At 40.4% G+C, this 20,066-nt stretch overlaps 1 protein-coding gene across 1 annotated transcript; it reads left to right on the top strand.

Annotated features, from left to right (window-relative positions):
- Positions 1–663: 663 nt before the first annotated feature.
- On the top strand, positions 664–19,840 carry mst1rb (macrophage stimulating 1 receptor b). The gene is made up of 21 exons (XM_077530429.1): positions 664–811; positions 3,322–4,620; positions 8,430–8,606; positions 8,688–8,810; positions 8,920–9,090; positions 9,172–9,332; positions 11,486–11,633; positions 11,712–11,848; positions 11,936–12,115; positions 12,241–12,340; positions 12,439–12,657; positions 12,742–12,888; positions 14,324–14,477; positions 14,648–14,737; positions 15,695–15,907; positions 15,973–16,053; positions 16,157–16,338; positions 16,428–16,537; positions 16,655–16,820; positions 17,573–17,709; positions 18,830–19,840. The coding sequence occupies exons 2-21, from the start codon at positions 3,415–3,417 to the stop codon at positions 19,062–19,064; spliced, it is 4,137 nt and encodes a 1,378-aa protein (XP_077386555.1). The 5' UTR covers positions 664–811; positions 3,322–3,414; the 3' UTR covers positions 19,065–19,840.
- The last annotated feature ends 226 nt before the right edge of the window (positions 19,841–20,066 follow it).

The following is a 20,066-nucleotide window of genomic DNA, read 5'->3' as shown; positions in this document are numbered from 1 at the left end:
TATTTACCCCCTTGCTGATTTCTGTTTGTTTTGTTTTTTTCTCTTGTGTAGATATTTATCATTCGCAAAGGTTTCATTTAATCAAACCAATTTTAATATCACACAGACAACACAAGTATATATAGAATGCAGTTTCTAAATATAATTACCCTTTGGCACTGTGATGTAATTTTCAGTCGACAGCAAGTGGCCGCCATCTGATATGGATAAAAACGTGAAGATATAGCTAGATAAATATTCCACAAAAAAATTAATCATAATGCTGTGTTACGCGCAGTACTAAAACCGATTGTAATTAAAGTTTCTCACTTAAGTTGATTTCAGAATGTAATGTACATTCTACTTTTATCAACGTACGTATTTATTAATTCATTGTTTTATTTATTCTTTTTTTTTTTTTTTTTTTACAATCGTATCTGTTTAATAAATACAGCGTGCGAGTACGCCACCTCTGTAAATTAATTAGGCAGATTTTCCAAAGAACCAGTAGTACATCTCGTTTGCCGCGACCCTTGTGAGGAATAAGCGGTCGAGAAGATGGATGGATGGATGGATGGATGGATAAATCTCATTGGGGCCCCCATGTGGCCGCCACCGGCGCAGCGGGTATCTGTCAAGTGAGGTGTGGGGAGTGGGGAGGAGGAGCGATCAGCACGAAACCAACCGCGAGCAGAGAAACTCAAACTATGACCCACTCCTCGAGCCTATTCGCCACTCACTTTACGCGAAGTCTGAGTCCAGAGAACTGATCACCTGCTGAACCATTAAACAAGAACCCTGCGGGCTGCGATGGTGCTGACGACTTGTACAGGTAGGACGTCCCAACACGAACAAAAACAACTATCCAACTCAGCTAAAATGCATCATCATGATCAGGGCACTTTTTGACTCATTATACTGTATGTAATCTTTAAATCCAATTTTAGAGGTTTATTTCACATAAACAAGGTTTGAAAGTGAAACTAAGTTAGGTGACTCTTAATACATTACAACTACTGCTGTAATGATGAATTTTTGTATTGACGTGACGCATGAGACAAAATCTAATTACGAAATAACAGCGGAGGTGATTACTGAAAAAGTGCAGTTTCTGTGCAATAAGGAACTTGAAAGAATGAATGTCACAAGATAAATTTATTATTTTCTAAGGCCTCTAGCAGTCATGGGCTCCTAGACTTTGCATCACATTTATGTGCAGGTTTTCTTCGAAGGATACAGGGAAAATAATTAATCAGTAGTAAAAAAAATAGCAGCCACCAACAAGTCATCGATTCCCAGCTCTGCATCCTTTGCTTTGCCTGCCCTCCCACTTAAGAAATTGACTTTTGTAGATCAGCTGGCCTCTTCAAATCTGAATGGATACCTTGCTAATGACTGATGAAGAATGGTGATCCTCTTTTGTCTAATCAGCAGTCAAGCAAGGAAACTAACACATTGTAACACATTGATGTGAGGAAGTGTTCCATTGGGCAGCTACCATTTTCCAAAACATATCTGATGTGTAGAACAACACAGATGGTTTCCAATGGGGTATATGCCACGGAAGAGGCGGGACGTGATTTTGCACATCAGTTTGTTTCCGGTCCAGGTTGCGAACGCGCAACCGAGGGGCACAAAGTCGGAAGCACAAGTATTTTTGATGCAGCCCACACGTCGCAAACCGAACTGGAAACAAACTGATGTGCAAAATCACGTCCCGCCTCTTCTGTGGCATATACCCCATACCACACCTTCTCAAACGTAGAAACCTGTAGCCTATATAATAATATCAAAAATATTCTGTTATATAAATATATTCTGGAAAGTGTGTTTCCATCTACCCTTGACTTTTGGACACTTTACCTTTAACGTCTCTTGAATCTGACCTGTTAAAATGTAACAAAACTTGTGGCATTCCATAAATTATTCATGTAAATCACTACCCCAGACTGAATAACAGCTTGGTGCCTTTTCAAACGTGAATGTGAAATCTTTCTTGATAAAAGTACATTTTGGCTACTTTGCTCTGTTGCTGAAAGTACATGAAAATTCTCAGACATGAACAGACAGGCAATTTGTTGGTGGCTCTCCTCAGACCATCCGTCCGTGGACATCATTTCCCTCGCTAGGCACGTATCAGTTGTGACATGAATGTCAACGAGAGAGGCCAGGGTTTGTGAGTACATTAGTGTGATGTACTGAGTTAATGATCGACTAAGTAATGTCTGCACAGGATGGAGAGGTTCCAAATGCTGCATTGTGTTGGGAAATAAGTGAATTACATTCTGTGAAACCAGAATGATAGCATTATGTTTACCGGGGGAAAACATTTATTACTCTAATTTCTATTTGATGACAGCGCTTGTGGGGGAGACAAGTGATGATGACAAAAGTCCAATAAATGTCTGATTCACTACAACAGTGAGGTAATAGTGTATTTACACAATAAAAACAGAGAGCCATGCTAGTACACGTTGCTGTGGGGTAGTAAACCATGAATGAAGTTATTTTTAGTGTGACTTCCTGAAAATGTCATGTAGAATTGTCTTGTCATGTTTATGCTCGCGACACTGAACAGCGTAAATGGTAGAGGAAATAGATAATGTTCATTAGTTGGCTTCTGATCATGTAAAGTCAATTTAGTGCATGTTATGCAGATCTATCCATCATCTACCACTTATCCGGGGTTGGGTCGCGGGGGCAGCAGCTTTAGCAGGGAAGCCCAGACTTCCCTCTCCCCAGCCACTTCAACCAGCTCCTCTGGCGGGATCCCAAGGTGTTCTCAGGCCAGCCAAGAGAAATAGTCTCTCCAGCGTGTCGTGGGTCGTCCCCGGGGGCCTCCCGCTGGTGGGACATGCCCGGAAAACCTCCCTCGGGAGGCGTCCAGGAGGCATCCGAACCAGATGCCCGACCCACCTTAGCTGGTTCCTCTCGATGCGGAGGAGCAGCGGCTCGACTCTGAGTCCCTCCCGGATGACCGAGCTTCTCACCCTATCTATAAGGGAGAGCCCGGACACCCTGCGGAGGTAACTCATTTCGGGGTCTTGTTCTTTCGGTCACGACCCACAGTTCGTGACCATAGGTGAGGTTCGGAACGTAGATCGACCAGTAAATGGAGAGCTTCGCTTTTTGACTCAGCATCTTCTTCACCACAACGGACTGATACAGCGTCCGCATCACTGCAGACGCTGCACCGATCCGCCTGTCGTTATGCAGATGGACTGATTAAAAACAAATCCATATTGGGCACTCACACTCAAGGCTGAAATAACCCCAAAACATGCCCAACAAATAAAATGTGTCTTAATGCCTTACTCAATCTTGATGTTTCCTTTTATCTAGATATCCTGTGCTGGTGTTAAAGATGCTTTTGTCCGGACGCCGTACCTGGAGGTAACCCTTAGTGCTGTTTGCCCCTCTGCGTCCCAGGTGGGGATGGCAAGCTGGACGCCCCAGTGGGCGACGTGTGTCTGTCTTCAGACTCTGCTGGCCTTTGCCTTGGCCAGCTGTCCCTCACTGGTCCCAAACCCGGTCAACTTCTCTGTGGTTTACACCATGCCCTTTTTCCAAGCCTGTGGCCCAATCCAGAACATCGTCAACAACTCCTTGTACCAGGAGGTGTACGTAGCCTCTCAAAATGTGATCGAAGCTGTCAACAGAAGCTTGGAGAAAACGTGGGCGCTTCGCACTGGGCCGGTGGGAAGTCCAGAATGTCAGGTTTGTGATCTGTGCCAAATTGACAGAGACCCCAACTTCCTGGAGGACACCAACAATCAGGTGCTGTTGTTGGACACCCTCTTTATGTATTTGTACTCCTGTGGAAGTTCTCAGTACGGTGTTTGCTATTTCCACCAACTCAGCATCAACGGAGAGCCACCTTCCACTTCTAAGTGTTTGTTTCGAACTGGTTCAAACTCTGCTGCCTACTGTCCTGACTGTGTCGCCAGCCCTCTTGGTACCAAAGTCACCATGGTAGAAGAGGGTCACACGGTCTACTTCTTTGTTGCAACAACTGTTAATGAAGGCGTGACTCAGCGCTATGGAAGGAAGTCCATATCCGTGCGTCGACCACTGTCAACAGAAGATGGCTTCTACAGCGATGTTCGTGGCCTGACTGTCCTTCCTGGACTGAGGCGGACCTACCACATTGAATATGTCTACAGCTTTTTCACTCAGGAGTTTGTGTACTTCCTCTCAGTTCAAAGAGAGAGCCCAGACCAGGAATCATCTCCCTTCCAAACTCGACTGGGCCGTCTTCCGCGAAACGAATGGGAGATGAAACGATACCGCGAGGTCGTCCTGGAGTGTCGTTTTGAACCGAAACGACGGCGGAGGAACGTGGTCGATAAACCCTACAAGGATGTGGTGTACAACGTCGTTCAGGCAGCACATTTTGGCAAAGCCGGCAGGGAGCTGGCGGAAGAGTTGGGGGCGGAGGAGGAGGACGACATCCTCTATGGGGTGTTCGCCGTCACGGATGACAATGGAGTTACAGAGCATGATTCAGCCCTGTGCGCCTTCCCCATGGACAACGTCAATGAGGCCATCGCAGACGGGGTGGATGATTGCTGTGAATCAGGACCCGAGCAACTCTCCAGGGGACTTTGCCACTTCCAGCCTTGTGAAAGCTGTCCTCATGAGGTGAGTCAACAGATATTACAGTGACTTGATTCTTGGGCGACAGGTGGGTTTTCTTTTGTGTTTCACTTTATAAAAGGGACATTATGATCAAATTTAGCGGTTGTTGACAGAAATGTGCAGAGTTGTGCTGGATCGGAGGATCATTTCTGTTTCTTCAAGAAAAATCACACCAAAAGGGGAGAGCTGCAACAAACCACAGATTCTCCCAAGTGCAAAAATCTCATGATCTACATTTGTTTGGTTACGGACATCATTTCATTTTATTTCATGATTCTTTTGTTTACTTTTTCACTTTGCTTTAGTATCATTATCATTGGAAAATATGTGCAGTTGTGCAATAATGTAATCGTAACAAGTTGCTCATAGGTCTGGGTCTGCCCACGTTAATGGGGAGTGGCAGAATGAGGTCGTGCACCAACTATGACGAGAAGGCTGTTGTCAATGACTCAAGGATTTCACAGATAAATCTTTCTGCTATTCTGAAAGTGAAACACTTTTTAACATTTGCCATAATTGCTCATACAAGTATGCATTTTCTTCAAAGAGATTCTGTAAAACTGGAGAGATGCACTCTAATATATATATATCCATCCATCCATCCATCCATCCATTTTCTTGACCGCTTATTCCTCACAAGGGTCGCGGGGGGTGATGGCGCCTATCTCAGCTGGCTCTGGGCAGTAGGCGGGGGACACCCTGAACTGGTTGCCAGCCAATCGCAGGGCACACAGAGACGAACAACCATCCACACTCACAAGCACACCTAGGGACAATTTGGGGCGCCCAATTAACCTGCCATGCATGTCTTTGGAATGTGGGAGGAGACCGGAGTACCCGGAGAAGAACCACGCGGGCACGGGAAGAACATGCAAACTCCACCCAGGAAGGGTGAAAATGCTGAAATCAGATGATATGGACAATTTTAAATTTAAAAATGGCTCAAAACTATTACTTGATTATTAAAATAGTTGTCGATCACTTGTTGATTAATTGATTAATTTTGACAACTCTAGAGTAAAGTACCCCTTTAAAATAATAATAATTTGGCCCTTAGGTGTCTGCAAAAGTGCCAACATCCAGTCTAACCCACCTTCATGCAGATTTACGACGCACCTCACACTAGGCTTGTTTTGAATTTTGCGTAGTAACCTGCCAGCAATGTGTAACACTCTGAAACCTTGTTTTTTCCATTTGTGAGTTAATCCAAACATCAGAGCTGCCAATTGCACCACGCATGCCTCACAAATATTACATTTCTTTGCTGTCATATATCTGCTTGTGAAGACTGTGTGATTCACTCCCAGTTGACTTTCAGGTTTACTCTGTGTCATGAAAACATGCTTAGTGCACGACACAATAGGTGAAATTTATTCTAACATGAAAATGAAACCCTTTTGTCTGCCTATATTTACTTGCTTACAAAGTGATGTCACAGACCAGTATCTACTTCGTCCAAAGAATAAGCCTAGCTGCTCATTTTTCGATAGCTACAGGCTAATCTTCCTATTACTGTTGCAGCATCATTAATATTGCTGTAATAAATTGTGTAATGATGATATTAGAGCAGCATATTTGTTGTATGCCGTTCTTTCACGAGTCTTACCTTCTTGTGACTAAATGTGACTTATTCCTTTGTCAACGTAATTGAACTTTGGGCCCCTTGGCACAACTTGAGCAAAATTGCTTCGACACATAATATGCATGATGCATTTGTGTATTCTGTACAATATTGCATGGACTATTACTGTAATATAAAGCTTTAGTATAATGGTGGAGGTTATTTCTGTTTATTGCACCACTTGTACTCCTTTTTCAAATCTGAACCACAGTACAGTGAACCCCAGCATATTTTTAATTCACGTTTTTTTTTTCTCTCCCTCTGCATACAATCCTCACTAAAAAATTTTATTCTTTTCAAGGCTTTTGTGCACTTTCTAAAATGCTTTAAGATGTCTAATCAGTAATTGGTCTCAAGGAAGTTTGTTGAAGTGATACATCTCAAGTTTATGGAGTGACTCTAAAAACAAAAATAACACAAATTGGATCAAAAATGGACTGACCTAATGTTTGGGTCAATTTGAATCACGTTTCTGTTTTTTTTTTTTCTTTTTTCAAAAGTGGGTTGGCCCATTTTTGATACAGTTTTTTTCTTTGTTTGTTTGTTTTTACCCAACTGTTTTTAGTGTGTAACATTTTTGCATGTTAGTGGAAGTCACGGTTAGGATTAGGAGAGTGTCCTCCCCATGTGCAGGTAACCCCCCCCCCCAATCAAATCATCTATAAATTGTTTACTTTTAAGTGTAACTTGTAAGATGGGTTTAAAATGGTATTAAATTGTTTTGTAAACATAGTTTAGGTTGTGGTATATAGGCCTACATTAAAGTATATGCAACTTTATGATTAGTATAGCCGAGTTTTTCCCAAACAGGGGCACATTTAAACCCCTAGGGGTAGGTGAACACATTGCAGGAGGAACATAGAAACATTTAATAATTTATTTCTCAGATCAATAACTTGTGGGACACAGGAACCATGTATCAAGTGTCTCATTAAAGCTCAATTGATGAAAAGAAAGTAAATCTATAGTGTCTGAATATGATCCTAGATCAGTGGCTCTAACCTTGTTGGTAGTGCTAATCCCCATGTGTCTCTATGTGCATACACCGAACCCTTATTAAGAAAACAAAAAAACAAACCTTTAAAAGAAAATAATGTAGTTAGGACACTGACCATCACTCACCTCAACTGTATAGAGAACTTTAAAAATCACCACTGCTTTCTTCAGAGGGTACCCAGGAGCAGCAGATACTATGAAAACAACAGAGGCCCAAGAAGTGAACCCTGTGGAACGCCATACACGCTTTTATTCCTGTGAATTCATCTTGCACATATTCACCCAACCACTTTCTTAGCATATTACATTAACTCTTTGACTGCCAAACATTATCCAAAAAACAACCCCAACTGTGCCAGCCAATTTCGAGCATTTCACTCATCTTTCAAGGCAAAATATTGTGCGCTACGACTACATAAACATAAAAAAAAAATATGTTTCTATCTTATTCCGTTCTTTAGTAATCACCATTCAAAAATAGGTAATTTGAGTGAAATTGAAAAGATACATTTTTTGCACAACAGTGATTTAGATATTTTTTTGTTTATTGACGCTCTGTGAATTAGATTTAATGTGACAAAGGCTTTGATCATTCACGTCATCATAGTTAGTGGGTGTTTTTGATTCCACAACCCATTGAGCAGGCAGTGCTGCACAAGACATTGCACTGCCCATTGAGAGAGGGAGAAAAAAAAAACCCTGAGTAAACGTCAATTAACGTTTGTGGCGGCATTCAGTAGGATTTTAGCATACGTTTTGGAACGAGTTTGGCGGTCAAAGAGTTAATAATAAGTTACAAGTTACATTAATAAAGAAATCACAAAAAAGATCATCACAACAGTCACAAGTCCACTACTGAGCGCACCAAATTATTTACAGCACAGATACGCCAAACAATGTAGCATGACCAGCTGCAGCCAATGATGGCCAAGCAGGGCGAATCGTCACAAATCACTTGAATTGAGTTTGTGCCTTGACCTCCACCGAATGCCTGAGACTGATTCACCAAACCCCCGGAGTGCCATCAAACCCAGTTTAAAAAACACTGTCCTGTTTACAGTATTTCTTTATTCAGTTATTGCGATTTTTTTTATAGCTATTCTGAGCAGGTATTGGTTCCTACATCCCTTGATAGTATAATTGTCCCTTCTGCATCCGTGTCATCTGCGTCTGCTGCTTGTGGCCTTTTGACTAGAGCATGGAGAACAACACTACATGCCGAGACCACCCAACCATGGTTTCCCAGCCTTACTACAGAGTGGACCTCTTCAACCGACAGATGACAAACGTCCTCCTCACCTCTCTGTTGGTGACCACCATTGACAACAAGACTGTTGCCCACATTGGCACCTCCACGGGTCGGCTGCTGCAGGTATGCTACATTCTCTTTTTAACAGTTGTATCAACATTAAACACGTGTCGTTCTTATCTTCAATTGTTTTTACGCTTGCAGCTGGTGCTGACAAGATCCAGCCCGATTATCTTTGCTAATTACTCCTTGGTGGAGAACCAAAGGATCTCATCCATTGCAGCAGTCTACTCATCAGAGTATCTCCTCTTTGTGGTAGGAGACAAGGTATAAGTTACTTGAGTGAAAATAACATCCCTCACTCATAACAGAAATGAAAGAACAGGCCAGACTCTTTCTTAATCGATTTAGCTTGACTTGTTCATCTCTCTTCCAGATGATTCAGGTCCCCCAGAGAGGGCCGGGATGTCAACACTTCCTGACTTGTGCCATGTGCCTGACAGCCCCGAAGTTCATGGGCTGTGGCTGGTGCTCGGGGGAATGTTCATGGGAAAGCGAGTGCTCAAGTCAGTGGAGGAATGATTCCTGCCCACCACGGATCACCGGGGTTAGCCTTGTTCTTGGCTCCTGGATAAAATATGAATCATTTCATCACCAAGTAGTGCTAAATTCTGCTTTATTGATGCAGTTCTTTCCACGGACTGCTCCCCCTGATGGTCAAACAGAGTTAACAGTGTGTGGATGGGAGTTCCAGTCACCCCAAAGACCCGCTATTACCTCCAGAACCCACCAGGTTAGACTGGGACAGACATCATGCATTGTGCTTCCTGTCAGGAGTAACAACACACAGTGAGTGAACTATGTGAGCTTTAATTTGCTGAACAGTGCATCTGTTGTATTGGAAGTATTTATTCATATTGGCATCTTATGTAGTGAATAATAACACTTAGAATTTACATGCTCTAAGTGTCTGCTTTCATTGTAGTCTACTAAAACCTTTAGCACATACACAATATCAGCATTTCTCTTAGATATTGTTCACAAACCAGTCTAAATATGTGATAGTGAGCACTTCTCCTTTGCTGAGATAATCCATTCCACGTCACAGGTGTGCCATATCAAGATGCTGATTAGACACCATGATTAATTAGTAGTGTTGTTCCGATACCGTTTTTTGCCTCCCCCGATACCGATACCGATACCCAGCTTTGCAGTATCGGCTGATACCGATACCATACCGATACTTGAGTTTTTTTCCCCTTAACATGAAAAAGCTGTCCTGCTATTGGTTCAGAGCATTCAAGAGCCAATAGGATATCTTAGCTCGGTATGCAGTGAACATATCACATATCAGTGAATGTCATGCACGAGCAAGACACAAGATGCTGCAGCCAAAATCCGATATTAGTGTTGGAATTAATGGTATCTGCATGTTACTTGTTAGTAGTCACCGATACCGATACCACTGTTTTAATGCACCTCTGCCGATACCAGTATCGGTATCGGAACAACACTATTAATTAGTGAACAGGTGTACTGCTCACTTTAAAAAGTGCGGTTTTGTTTTATGGGGGGTCAGTACTGATGCTGCATTTGAGGATGGTCAGAAGTTCCCAGTTCCGACCTGAAAGCATTCGAGCGGAAAGTAAACAACCAAATTGGTGGATAGTGGTAAATTGTTTTTTTTATTTTGGTCCTTAAATCTTTTTTTTTTTTGCCTCCAGCAAACTTACCTTTTCGTAATTTTGCTTCATTTATTGGTTTTATCTCATTTCATAAGCATTCCATACAGTTCAGTAGGGATGTAACGATATCCAAACATCACGATACGATATTATCACGATATGAAGGTCACAATACTATAATTATCACAATATTGTGGGGGGCTTGACGATATTTAAAAAAGATCAAAATATTGTATAAAAAAAAGATATATATAAACCACCTACAATCTCTAATAACAATATTGAGGCACTTACTTGCTAATGCAAGCACACATTTATCGCTTCACAAGCAAATTAGGTTCCCCTTCATCTGACAATTCGCATAGATTTTAAACATAGAAGGCCAAAACATCCCTAATGAAAATTAAATTGCACTAATAAACTAGCCACTAGAGGGTGCTAGAACTGCACAACCTGACTTTTTTTTAACAGATGTGTTCCTTTTCTATTTTGTGAACATGACGACGATATTGTGGCAGTTTTAATATCACAATATCACGATATTGCCCTTATCGTTACATCCCTACAGTTCAGTAGTTCACCATATAATTTCATGCCAGGAGATAGTGGTATACTGTCACGTACGTTGCGTTACGTGAAGTTATGTCGAATATTTATGAATGAAGAAAGCGATCTAGTTTTATACTCAAGTAAATGGTGTTTTACCATTCACGGTCTGTGTTTCCAAAGGTGAAACCATTGTAGAGTGCCATCACTTGTAGCCCGTCGGTGAAGTCTGGGGTCCTTCTTTTTTTTCCGACTTCGCAAATGGAATTTCTGAGTTCCGAGTTCCTGTACACACTTCCTGGTTTGAACTCGGAAAGGTCAGACTTCCAACCATCCTCAAATGCAGCATGAGTGCCCAAAAGCCCCCCCCCCCCCCCCAAATAAAATAAAACTGCACCTTTCAGAGTGCCCTTTTATTATGGGCAGTCTAAGGCACACCTGTGTACTCATGGTGTCTAATCAGTTGATGTGGCACACCTGTGAGTTGGGATGGATTATCTTGGCAAAGGAGAAGTGCTCACCATCACAGATTTGGACTGGTTTGTGAACAATATTTGAGAGAAATGGTGATATTGTTTATATGGAAGAAGATTTATATCTTTGAGTTCATCTCATAAAAAATGGGAGCAAAAACAAAAGTGTTGAGTTTATATTTTTGTTGAGTACATGTATACTAGAAGATTAAGTGCACCCCTTGAAACATTTTAATCCTCTCAGATATTCCACAGACTTCCAAGCTGACCCAAATATTTATGTGTTCTGGTTTTCTAGCCTGGTGTGTAAGATTCGCACCGGGACCACTGACCTGTCAAAAGCAGTCAACGTGACAGTGGAAGTGCATGAGGGCGAGGGAGGCATGAAGGTGGAGGGACGCTATGCTATTGACGGCAAGGCAGAAATGCCTGGCTTTACTTTTCTGGTAACTTTCACTATTTACGTTTGAGCCATCATAACGTTTTTAGATATTTTCTGTCTTAGCTGATAACTTTGTATGCAGATACCCAACATCACAGAGATCCAGCCCAACTATGGGCCTCTCATCGGGGGCACGTTGATCACAGTGACTGGAGCTCACTTGGATGCCGGAAGGACAAAGAGGGTCACACTCAATGATGTGCCCTGCCCAATAATAAGGTCTGAAATGTTATTGAAATGTTCATGTATTGATTTATTCCTTCTTCCCATCTAAGTGTCAGCTGTCATTTATATACGTCTTTGCAGAGTCACAAAGCCTAAAGGCAATATGTCCTCCATCATCTGTCTGTCCCAGCCCATATCAGAGGTGAGGGACGTACCTCTCAGTGTTTTCATCGACAAGTCTCCTGTCATCACAACAAAGGTTTTTTACTACAAGGAAAACCCCAAGATTACAGCCGTCTTGCCTGACTGTAGCTTTGACAGGTTGGCCTATTAAACAGCAAACAAGTAACTGTACATACTGAAGTGTAAGACTGCGTATAGTGCAGTAGAATATCTGTGATTGAAGTACAACAATTTCTTATATGTGTCTGTGCGTGAACTCTAAGGGGATCCAATATTTTGATTGAAGGAGAGAACCTGGATTCTGTTTATCGTACCATCATCCACTTCAAACCCAATGAGAGCCACCTGAAGCCTGTGACAAGGGTATCATAATTGATGAATGACTCCTGAATTAGTCCCAAATGTTCTAATCTCTACGATTATCTTTTAAAATTTCTATTTTTTCTATTATTTCTTACTAGGAATGTATTGGCAAGGCCTTGTCCACTAGGATGGAATGTGTCACTCCTGTATTTCCAAGGGACGAGACAGAGGAAGGAGAGCTTTCCTTCGACATGGACGGAGCAATGGGACTTTGGAACCAAGAGTTTTCCTACCACCCTTATGGCGAGCCGATACCCTTTGAAACAGAGGGACATGAGCTGCATCTGTACCCGGGGTTTGATGAAGTGTCACTACATGTAAACATGAATGGCTGTCTGTTGATGAATAGTCAATAGTCGGATTTCCCATTATAATGTTTTGATTTTTCTCGTTGTCCATAGCATCAGAAGCTAAATCTGGTTAGCTCCTGTATGACCATCATTATGACGGTGGCCGGTGTTGATTGTGATGCGAAAGTCCTGGATAATGAGATCACCTGCAGGATACCCAAAAACTTAACCATCCCAAATGAGGGACTGCCTGTGAAGGTCAGTTTGGCGGACACTTCCTACTATGACGGGCTGTGTTCTGTTTCCAAAACTCACTACAAAGACCCTTGTTATGAATTAAACCCAATTATTTAGAATGAACACTGAACTTAAACACTGAACTTACTTGACAACTAAATCTGAGATTCCAAAATGTATTCATCAAGAGAATAAACATAACATTAAAGATTGTAAGTCTTCAGGAAGTCACTGAACAATTTCAAAAAAAGAGCCCCAAGCTGCAATAATACGATTGTCCATTTTGTGGAATGAACAACCAAAACAAAAGATGTTAATAAGTGATCTGTTTTGACAGAGCCGGGCAGCTACATCCTTGTTTCTCAGAGCTTTCATTTACTTTGGATGGCCAAAATATCAACAAATGTACTGTTCTATTGACACAAAAATTACATTGGCTCAAAAAAGATGAGTGTCACCAAGGTGCAGATCAGATTCGCAGTAAGCACTGCTTTTGCTGGCAGGGCTGCCATAAAGTGCAGTTTAGACAGTCAGACAAAAACACAAATCACAAAAAATCTTTACCGTCATCTTGTTGCATGTAATATAGACACTTACAGTATAAGTGTACGTACATGTAAACCTTTTTAGGGAGGTGTCGATTACTCACAGATTTTTACTATTCGGGTATTAAGTGAAATGCACTTTATATTTCAGCAATCTGAAAGTGCTAATAAGTATAATTGCTAGCAAAAGGCTTTTGTAAGGCTTTTTCTTAAGAGCTGTAAATGTACTCATAATAGTCATACACAATATTATAGTGCTTGAGTTTTGGCTCTAGCCTATATGGCACAGCGGGCAGCAGATAGCCACAAAGGTGCTGATTCAGGTGCTAATAACTCACCAGTGATGGTTTCCTAGGAATATTGTCAAAGCGATCATTTCAAAATGTAAACAGTCATTGAGATTTATAAAACTAACATGCTGCATCTGCGATTGGCTGGCAAGCAGTCCAGGGTGTCCCCCGCCTACTGCCCAGAGCCAGCTGAGATAGGCGCCAGCACCCCCCGCGACCCTTGTGAGGAATAAGCGGTCAAGAAAATGGATGGATGGATATGCTGCATGTTGATATTTATTTTATTAAATGATTCTTGATAGTTATTATGAGAAATCCTGAACATGATCACTGTATTCATCGCTATGAATATCATTAATTATTACCAGTAATTTCAGCACGTTTGTTGTTTCAGGAATGTGTATCAAACTGTTAGTCCTTTGCTGTAATCAGTATCCAGGAAGTAGCTCTCGGATTAAAAAAAAATAAAAATAAAAAATCTCTTGAAAGCAGATTTACACATCCATATGTATACATGTAAGGAAAATCATCCATCTTGTGTGACAGCCAGTCTGCTAATTTAAAAACGTATCTGCTTCTTGAAAATGTTGCAATGAAACTTTCTTCAAAATGTCTTTCCAGATCTCCATTAACGGGCAGGTCCACAATGTGGGCACAGTAATAAGAGTGAGCAACCACTACATGGTGGGGATCGTGCTGGGGATCCTCACAGCTCTGGTGGCCGGGGCAGTGCTGGCCTTCGCTGTCATGAAGCACTTGAGGAAGAAAAAAAAAGGTAGGCTGCGTGGACCTTGATCACACCTGTTTATACAACGGCGACCGGATAAGTGTGTTGTTGAAGTACGCAAGTCTCTCAAGCAGAACATCCCTGGTGTTTCATTCTCGATATGTGTCTGTGCACTTCATGAGCGGTTGATAATTAAAACAATGTGAAATGTTTTTCAGCTTCCATGGTGGAGACCCGTTTGGCCCACAGCGCTAGCCGCTCTGGGACAAATAGTGTAGAGCTGTCACCGGTTGGGGACTACAGGAGAGGTGACGTCCTGACTCAAAACTCCTTATGCTGAACTTGACAGTGAACTGCTTGTCAGTCTTGGCTGTGTGAGAGAAATGATTTTTCATTTTAGTTAGTTTTTATTTCATTTTTTTTATTTTGTTCATTTTAATTAGAGGAAGTTGGTTAGTTTTTATTTTTATTTTTGGAATTGCTGATTTTTTTTCCAGTTTTTTATTAGTTTAAGTATTTGCGTTTTTTTTTTTTTTTGTTTTTTTTAATATATGAAGTATTTGTCATGTATAAGTATTGTGTAGTAAAGTAAAAGAATTCCTTTTTCTGCATAGTCAAACAATAATACCAAAATAAAAATAATAATAATAAAAATGAATTTTAGGTAGTTTTAGTTAGGTTTATAAACGTAAAATGTAGTTTCTGTTAGTTTCCTTTCTTCTTTTTCTTACATTTTTATTTTTAACTTTATTAATGAAACATTTTTTTCCCACAATTGTAGATTAAGTTTCTTTATTAGTTTTCATTAACTATAATAACCTTAGTGACAGATGACTTTTCTATATAACTTTTTTTTCTGTGCTTTTTCTTTGTCGTATCCTTGAGTCCTCACCCACCAAAAATGAGTTCCTTATAATGAATTTTGAGAGGAAGTTTGTTTATTCTAGTTTAATTCATTTTAGTTAAATTTTTATTCGTTTTAGTATTTGTGTTTTTAATATATGGAGTATTTGTCGAGTACAAGAAAAGAAATCCTGTATTTCGTATGCAATTAAATTAAGTAAATTCTCAAAAGAATGTTCATCCTTCCCTCTTCTGTACGACACAGAACAGTAATTCCAAAATAAATGCATTTAAAATGAACCCTGATAGCTCATGTATGATATTAACTGGCAAAGATAAAACAGAAGGACATTAGAATTAGTTTTAGTTAGGTTTGTAAACGTAAAATGTTCATTACCTTTCCTCTGTGTTTTCCTTTGTAGTATCCTTGAATCCTCCAAGTCCCGTTGGTGGGCCTGTGGCCTTCCCCAGCCTTTCCTACGCAGCAGGCAATATAGACGTTACGCTCACTCCTCTAATGGCTGCAGAGAAAATTTCCATTTCCAATTTTAGGCCAGAATTATTGGAGGAGGTTAAGGATGTTCTTATTCCTGCTGAAATGCTCCTCGTGCAACACCATCGGATCATTGGCAAGGGTAAGAAAAAGGCTCAAGTACATTTGGGGGAGATCATTGTCTGCCTTTTTCGGTGTCTCCCGTAGGTCATTTTGGAACAGTCTATCATGGCTACTTCACAGACCATAACCACAGAGAAATACACTGTGCTGTCAAGTCTTTGAATAGTGAGTCATGTTTGTGTTAGTTTGTGATGTGTGCAATTCCAAGGATTTGACTGAAGCAAAAGGACTGAAGGTCCTTTTAAAAACATTCATTGAATGTCTTTAGGAATAACAGATGTTGAAGAGGTGGAGCAGTTTTTGAAGGAAGGAATCATCATGAAGGGTTTCCATCACACCAATGTTCTGTCTCTGCTGGGAATCCTCCTGCCACAAGAAGGTCTTCCTCTGGTGGTTCTGCCATATATGAAACATGGAGACCTGCGCCACTTCATACGCTGCGAGAAAAGGGTGCGACTTCCAACAGTGGATATTCGTCACCTGAATCAAACGCACACAACACTCTCACCTGATTGTGACTGCCGTGTGTTTTTCTTTAGAACCCCACTGTGAAGGATCTTATTGGCTTCGGACTGCAGGTTGCCAAGGGGATGGAGTATTTGGCTCAGAAGAAGTTTGTTCACAGAGATCTCGCAGCACGCAACTGCATGTGGGTCAAAGAGACTTGCAGAAAAATCAGACCTACTACATACAGTTGTGCTCACAAGGTTACTACAGGTATGTAAACTTATGAGCACAACCGTAATAATTTGTTTTTCTCTCTTAGGCTGGATGAGTCTTATACAGTCAAGGTGGCAGACTTTGGAATGGCCAGGGATGTTTTTGATAAGGAGTACTACAGTATTCAAGACCACAGAAAGGCTAAACTGCCCGTCAAATGGATGGCCATCGAGAGTCTACGGACACAGAAATTCACTTCTAAGTCTGATGTGGTAAGCAAAACAAAATAATCGGGATAAAAAGCGGAAATTTATATATATATATATATATATATATATATATATATATATATATATATATATATATATATATATATATATATATATATATATATATATATATATATATATATATATACATATATATATATATATATATATATATTAGTGCTGCCAAACGATTAAAAATTTTAATCTGATTAATCACACTTTTTAATTTTGATTAACCACGATTAATCAGCTAATTTACTTGCATAATATAAAATAAATAAAAATTACCATAATATTTTGACAACGCATTTTATGATATGAATGTCATTTGCAAACATTGATTAAATGCATGTACACAATTGCATGTATGCGTATATTGCTCAAAATGTAACAGCATCATATCAATTGGGTGAAATTGAGCAATTGTATTGCAAAGAACGTGCTGAATGCTGACATAAACTTGGTAACAGCATCCTATCAACTGGGTACAATTCAGCAATTATTAATTAATTAAATGCAAATTACTTCTGTTTTATCTAAAGTCCCTGTCGGGGTGTTTTTTAAAGCAAAATTTACCACCATTTTACCACCACATTTTGACAGCACTAATTAATACTACATGTGATTTAAATACTGGTACCTTCAAACATCGTCCTCCCCTTGATTGCCATGTCTGAATTAATTATTGGGTGCATAATGGTATGCACCGTGTTGCATGTATTGATATTTTGTCACATTTGTTGTCTTGGGAGCAGTGGTCCTTTGGCGTGCTGATGTGGGAGATGCTGACGAGAGGTGCAAGCCCTTACCCTGAAGTGGACCCGTATGACATAACGCACTACTTATTGAAGGGCAGGCGGCTTCCCCAGCCTCAGTATTGCCCTGGCCCTTTGTAAGTGTTAGAATTTCAAAAAAATATTTGTTGAATTGTCAGTCATTACTATGGCTGCTGCCTCAGTCAGAATGTTGACGTCATCCAGTAGTACTACCAGTAGTTATTCTTCATGTGTCCTGACAAGATGGAGGAGAATAGGTGGACTGACTCATGGCAGCATCAAGTCAGTCGTGTGAAATATGTAAATTGTCCACCATTTGGTATTTCAGACACACACACTGGAGAAATGTTACCATGAAACGTGTTTTCTTTCGAAAATATTGTAATGACAAATCCCTTTGCATGTGATAGATTAGAATAGGTAAGCCATTCAATCTTCATCATTTCAGGCAGTATTTCCCAAACTTCATTGAACACCCATTTTATATCAGAAAAATCTCACAAAGTGTGTTAATACTAAAATGATGATTATCTTATTTTAATTTACTCCCAAATTAACTTGCTCAGTGGGCCTGCTAAAATGAGCGCACAGCTGATTGCTGCATTGCAAATTTCTTAATTACAGCTAATTTGTCAAAGAAATGGGACAAATTAGGCGGCTTGATGCGAGAGCATTGGTATCGCCGTTCCATCCTCAGTCCAGAGCTGTACGAAATCCAGAATTGAATTGAGAAAAACCCCTACAATTATTCCTATTCAACTCTTGAACTTGAATTGAGTTGGCAAACAGGAAGCATCACTGAAATGCCATGAATATCATGATTCAAAATGAAAGTTATTTAACACAGCTTTGCAATAAGCCTAATGACAATATGAATTTCACACAAATATTATCGTAAGGACTTTATGTGCATAATACTTAATTTGAGTAAATTGTAAAGTGCAGTAAATGTTTTTCTTAAAGGCCTACTCAGAAAAAACAGTTCATTAAAAACATTTGAAATTGTTTCATAATATGGTAGAACAGCACTTCATTTCCCATGATATCTTGCTTCATTTAAGTCTTAAAATGGCTGCCCAAGCATTTTGGACATTGTGTTTGGAGCACAAATACAATGTCTCATTCTCAATATGTAATGAGAATGAGTTTCTCTAATTGCGTTGAATTCAAATCCATCCATGGAATTGAATTCTGAAATTCAGCATTTTTCACTCAAAGTGATTTTTGTTATTTCAGGTACAGCATTATGCTCGAGTGCTGGGACCCTGATTCAGAATCGAGGCCTAACTTTGCTACGTTGGTGTCAGCCATCACCACCATCCTCTCAAGCCTGGAGGGAGAACACTACATCAGCCTGAATGTGACATATGTCAACCTGGACCAGCCGAGGCCGTACCCGGCGCTCACGGAGTCTGCTGACGAATATGACTCCACGGACGCTGAGAGTGATGCAGGCTCAGTCTCGTCCTGATCCATTCATTCCCTTCAAATTTACCGGGCATCATTTCGAAACACAAAAACTCAAGTCAAGTGTGTTTTACACTTAAGCAGCTACTACACTGATGGTCCATCGTGTATGTGTGCACAGGAGTTTTTGTGGTACAGTAAAAAGCTTTTATAGCATACTCCAACACTGTACTAGTGCATCCTATTCATTCTACTAGTGTACTGAATAGTCTTGCTAGTGAACGCACAGTGTACAATTAGTTGGACATCAAGGATGTCGAATAAATGCTCAAACGGTTTTCCATATGTCCTGGTCTGACGTTCACACATTTGCTTTTAATTCTCCTGCAGTCCAGTGATTGTTATGTAAACTTGAATGAAGTTAACCAATGCTATATTTGACAATGTTCCTAAACTAAATCTGATATTTTTCTTATTTACCACGTCTATGAGATAGTGTAATAAATTAAAAATATTTATTTGTTTAGAATTGTGTTATGATTTGGGTGCTCCTTGTCAACGTTTAGTGTGTGATGTGTAGCATGAAAGTGACCACTAGGGGGCAGCCTTGCGTTACGAATTATTCTGTTTTCCTCATACTAACTCTTCTCTATTGCAGTAGCATAGCAACACAAATGACCCCAGTCTAACACCCATCGTTGGTAAACAAGCAATGTAGATCCATCACGGGTTATGAAAATCAGTCAAAGAAAAACACACAAAGTAGGCACGATTTCCTTTTTTTCTGTCACTCATTTACTTTGCCCTGAAGATTTGGCAGAAGCAAGCGACTACATTTTCAATTGAAAGACCAGATGAAACAGTCCGAGTTGACAACCGCTCCATCATTCTCTCAAATGAACCCAACAAACATCCTTCCCTGCACAGACTCGCGGCACGATCCACACCTCTCACTCACTCACACAAACAAAGAAAACCAGAGGGAAATAAACATGATGTTTTCATCCTGCCAAGACGTAGTGGGGCCTTTGATATCAAGAAAAATTGAACTCGATGTAGATGTCAA

This window comes from Festucalex cinctus, chromosome 8 (genome assembly GCF_051991245.1).
Source record: "Festucalex cinctus isolate MCC-2025b chromosome 8, RoL_Fcin_1.0, whole genome shotgun sequence".
NCBI lineage: Eukaryota > Metazoa > Chordata > Actinopteri > Syngnathiformes > Syngnathidae > Festucalex > Festucalex cinctus.
Note: the sequence above shows the minus strand (reverse complement) of the source record. Positions and strands in the feature narration are given on the sequence as shown.

Excerpts from the sequence above, each read along its gene's own strand:
- mst1rb (XM_077530429.1), top strand. The coding sequence starts at position 3,415 with ATGGCAAGCTGGACGCCCCAGTGGGCGACGTGTGTCTGTCTTCAGACT. Across the intron at positions 12,341-12,438 it reads ACCTGAAGCCTGTGACAAGG|GAATGTATTGGCAAGGCCTT; the intron begins GTATCATAATTG and ends ATTTCTTACTAG. Across the intron at positions 12,658-12,741 it reads TTGATGAAGTGTCACTACAT|CATCAGAAGCTAAATCTGGT; the intron begins GTAAACATGAAT and ends CGTTGTCCATAG.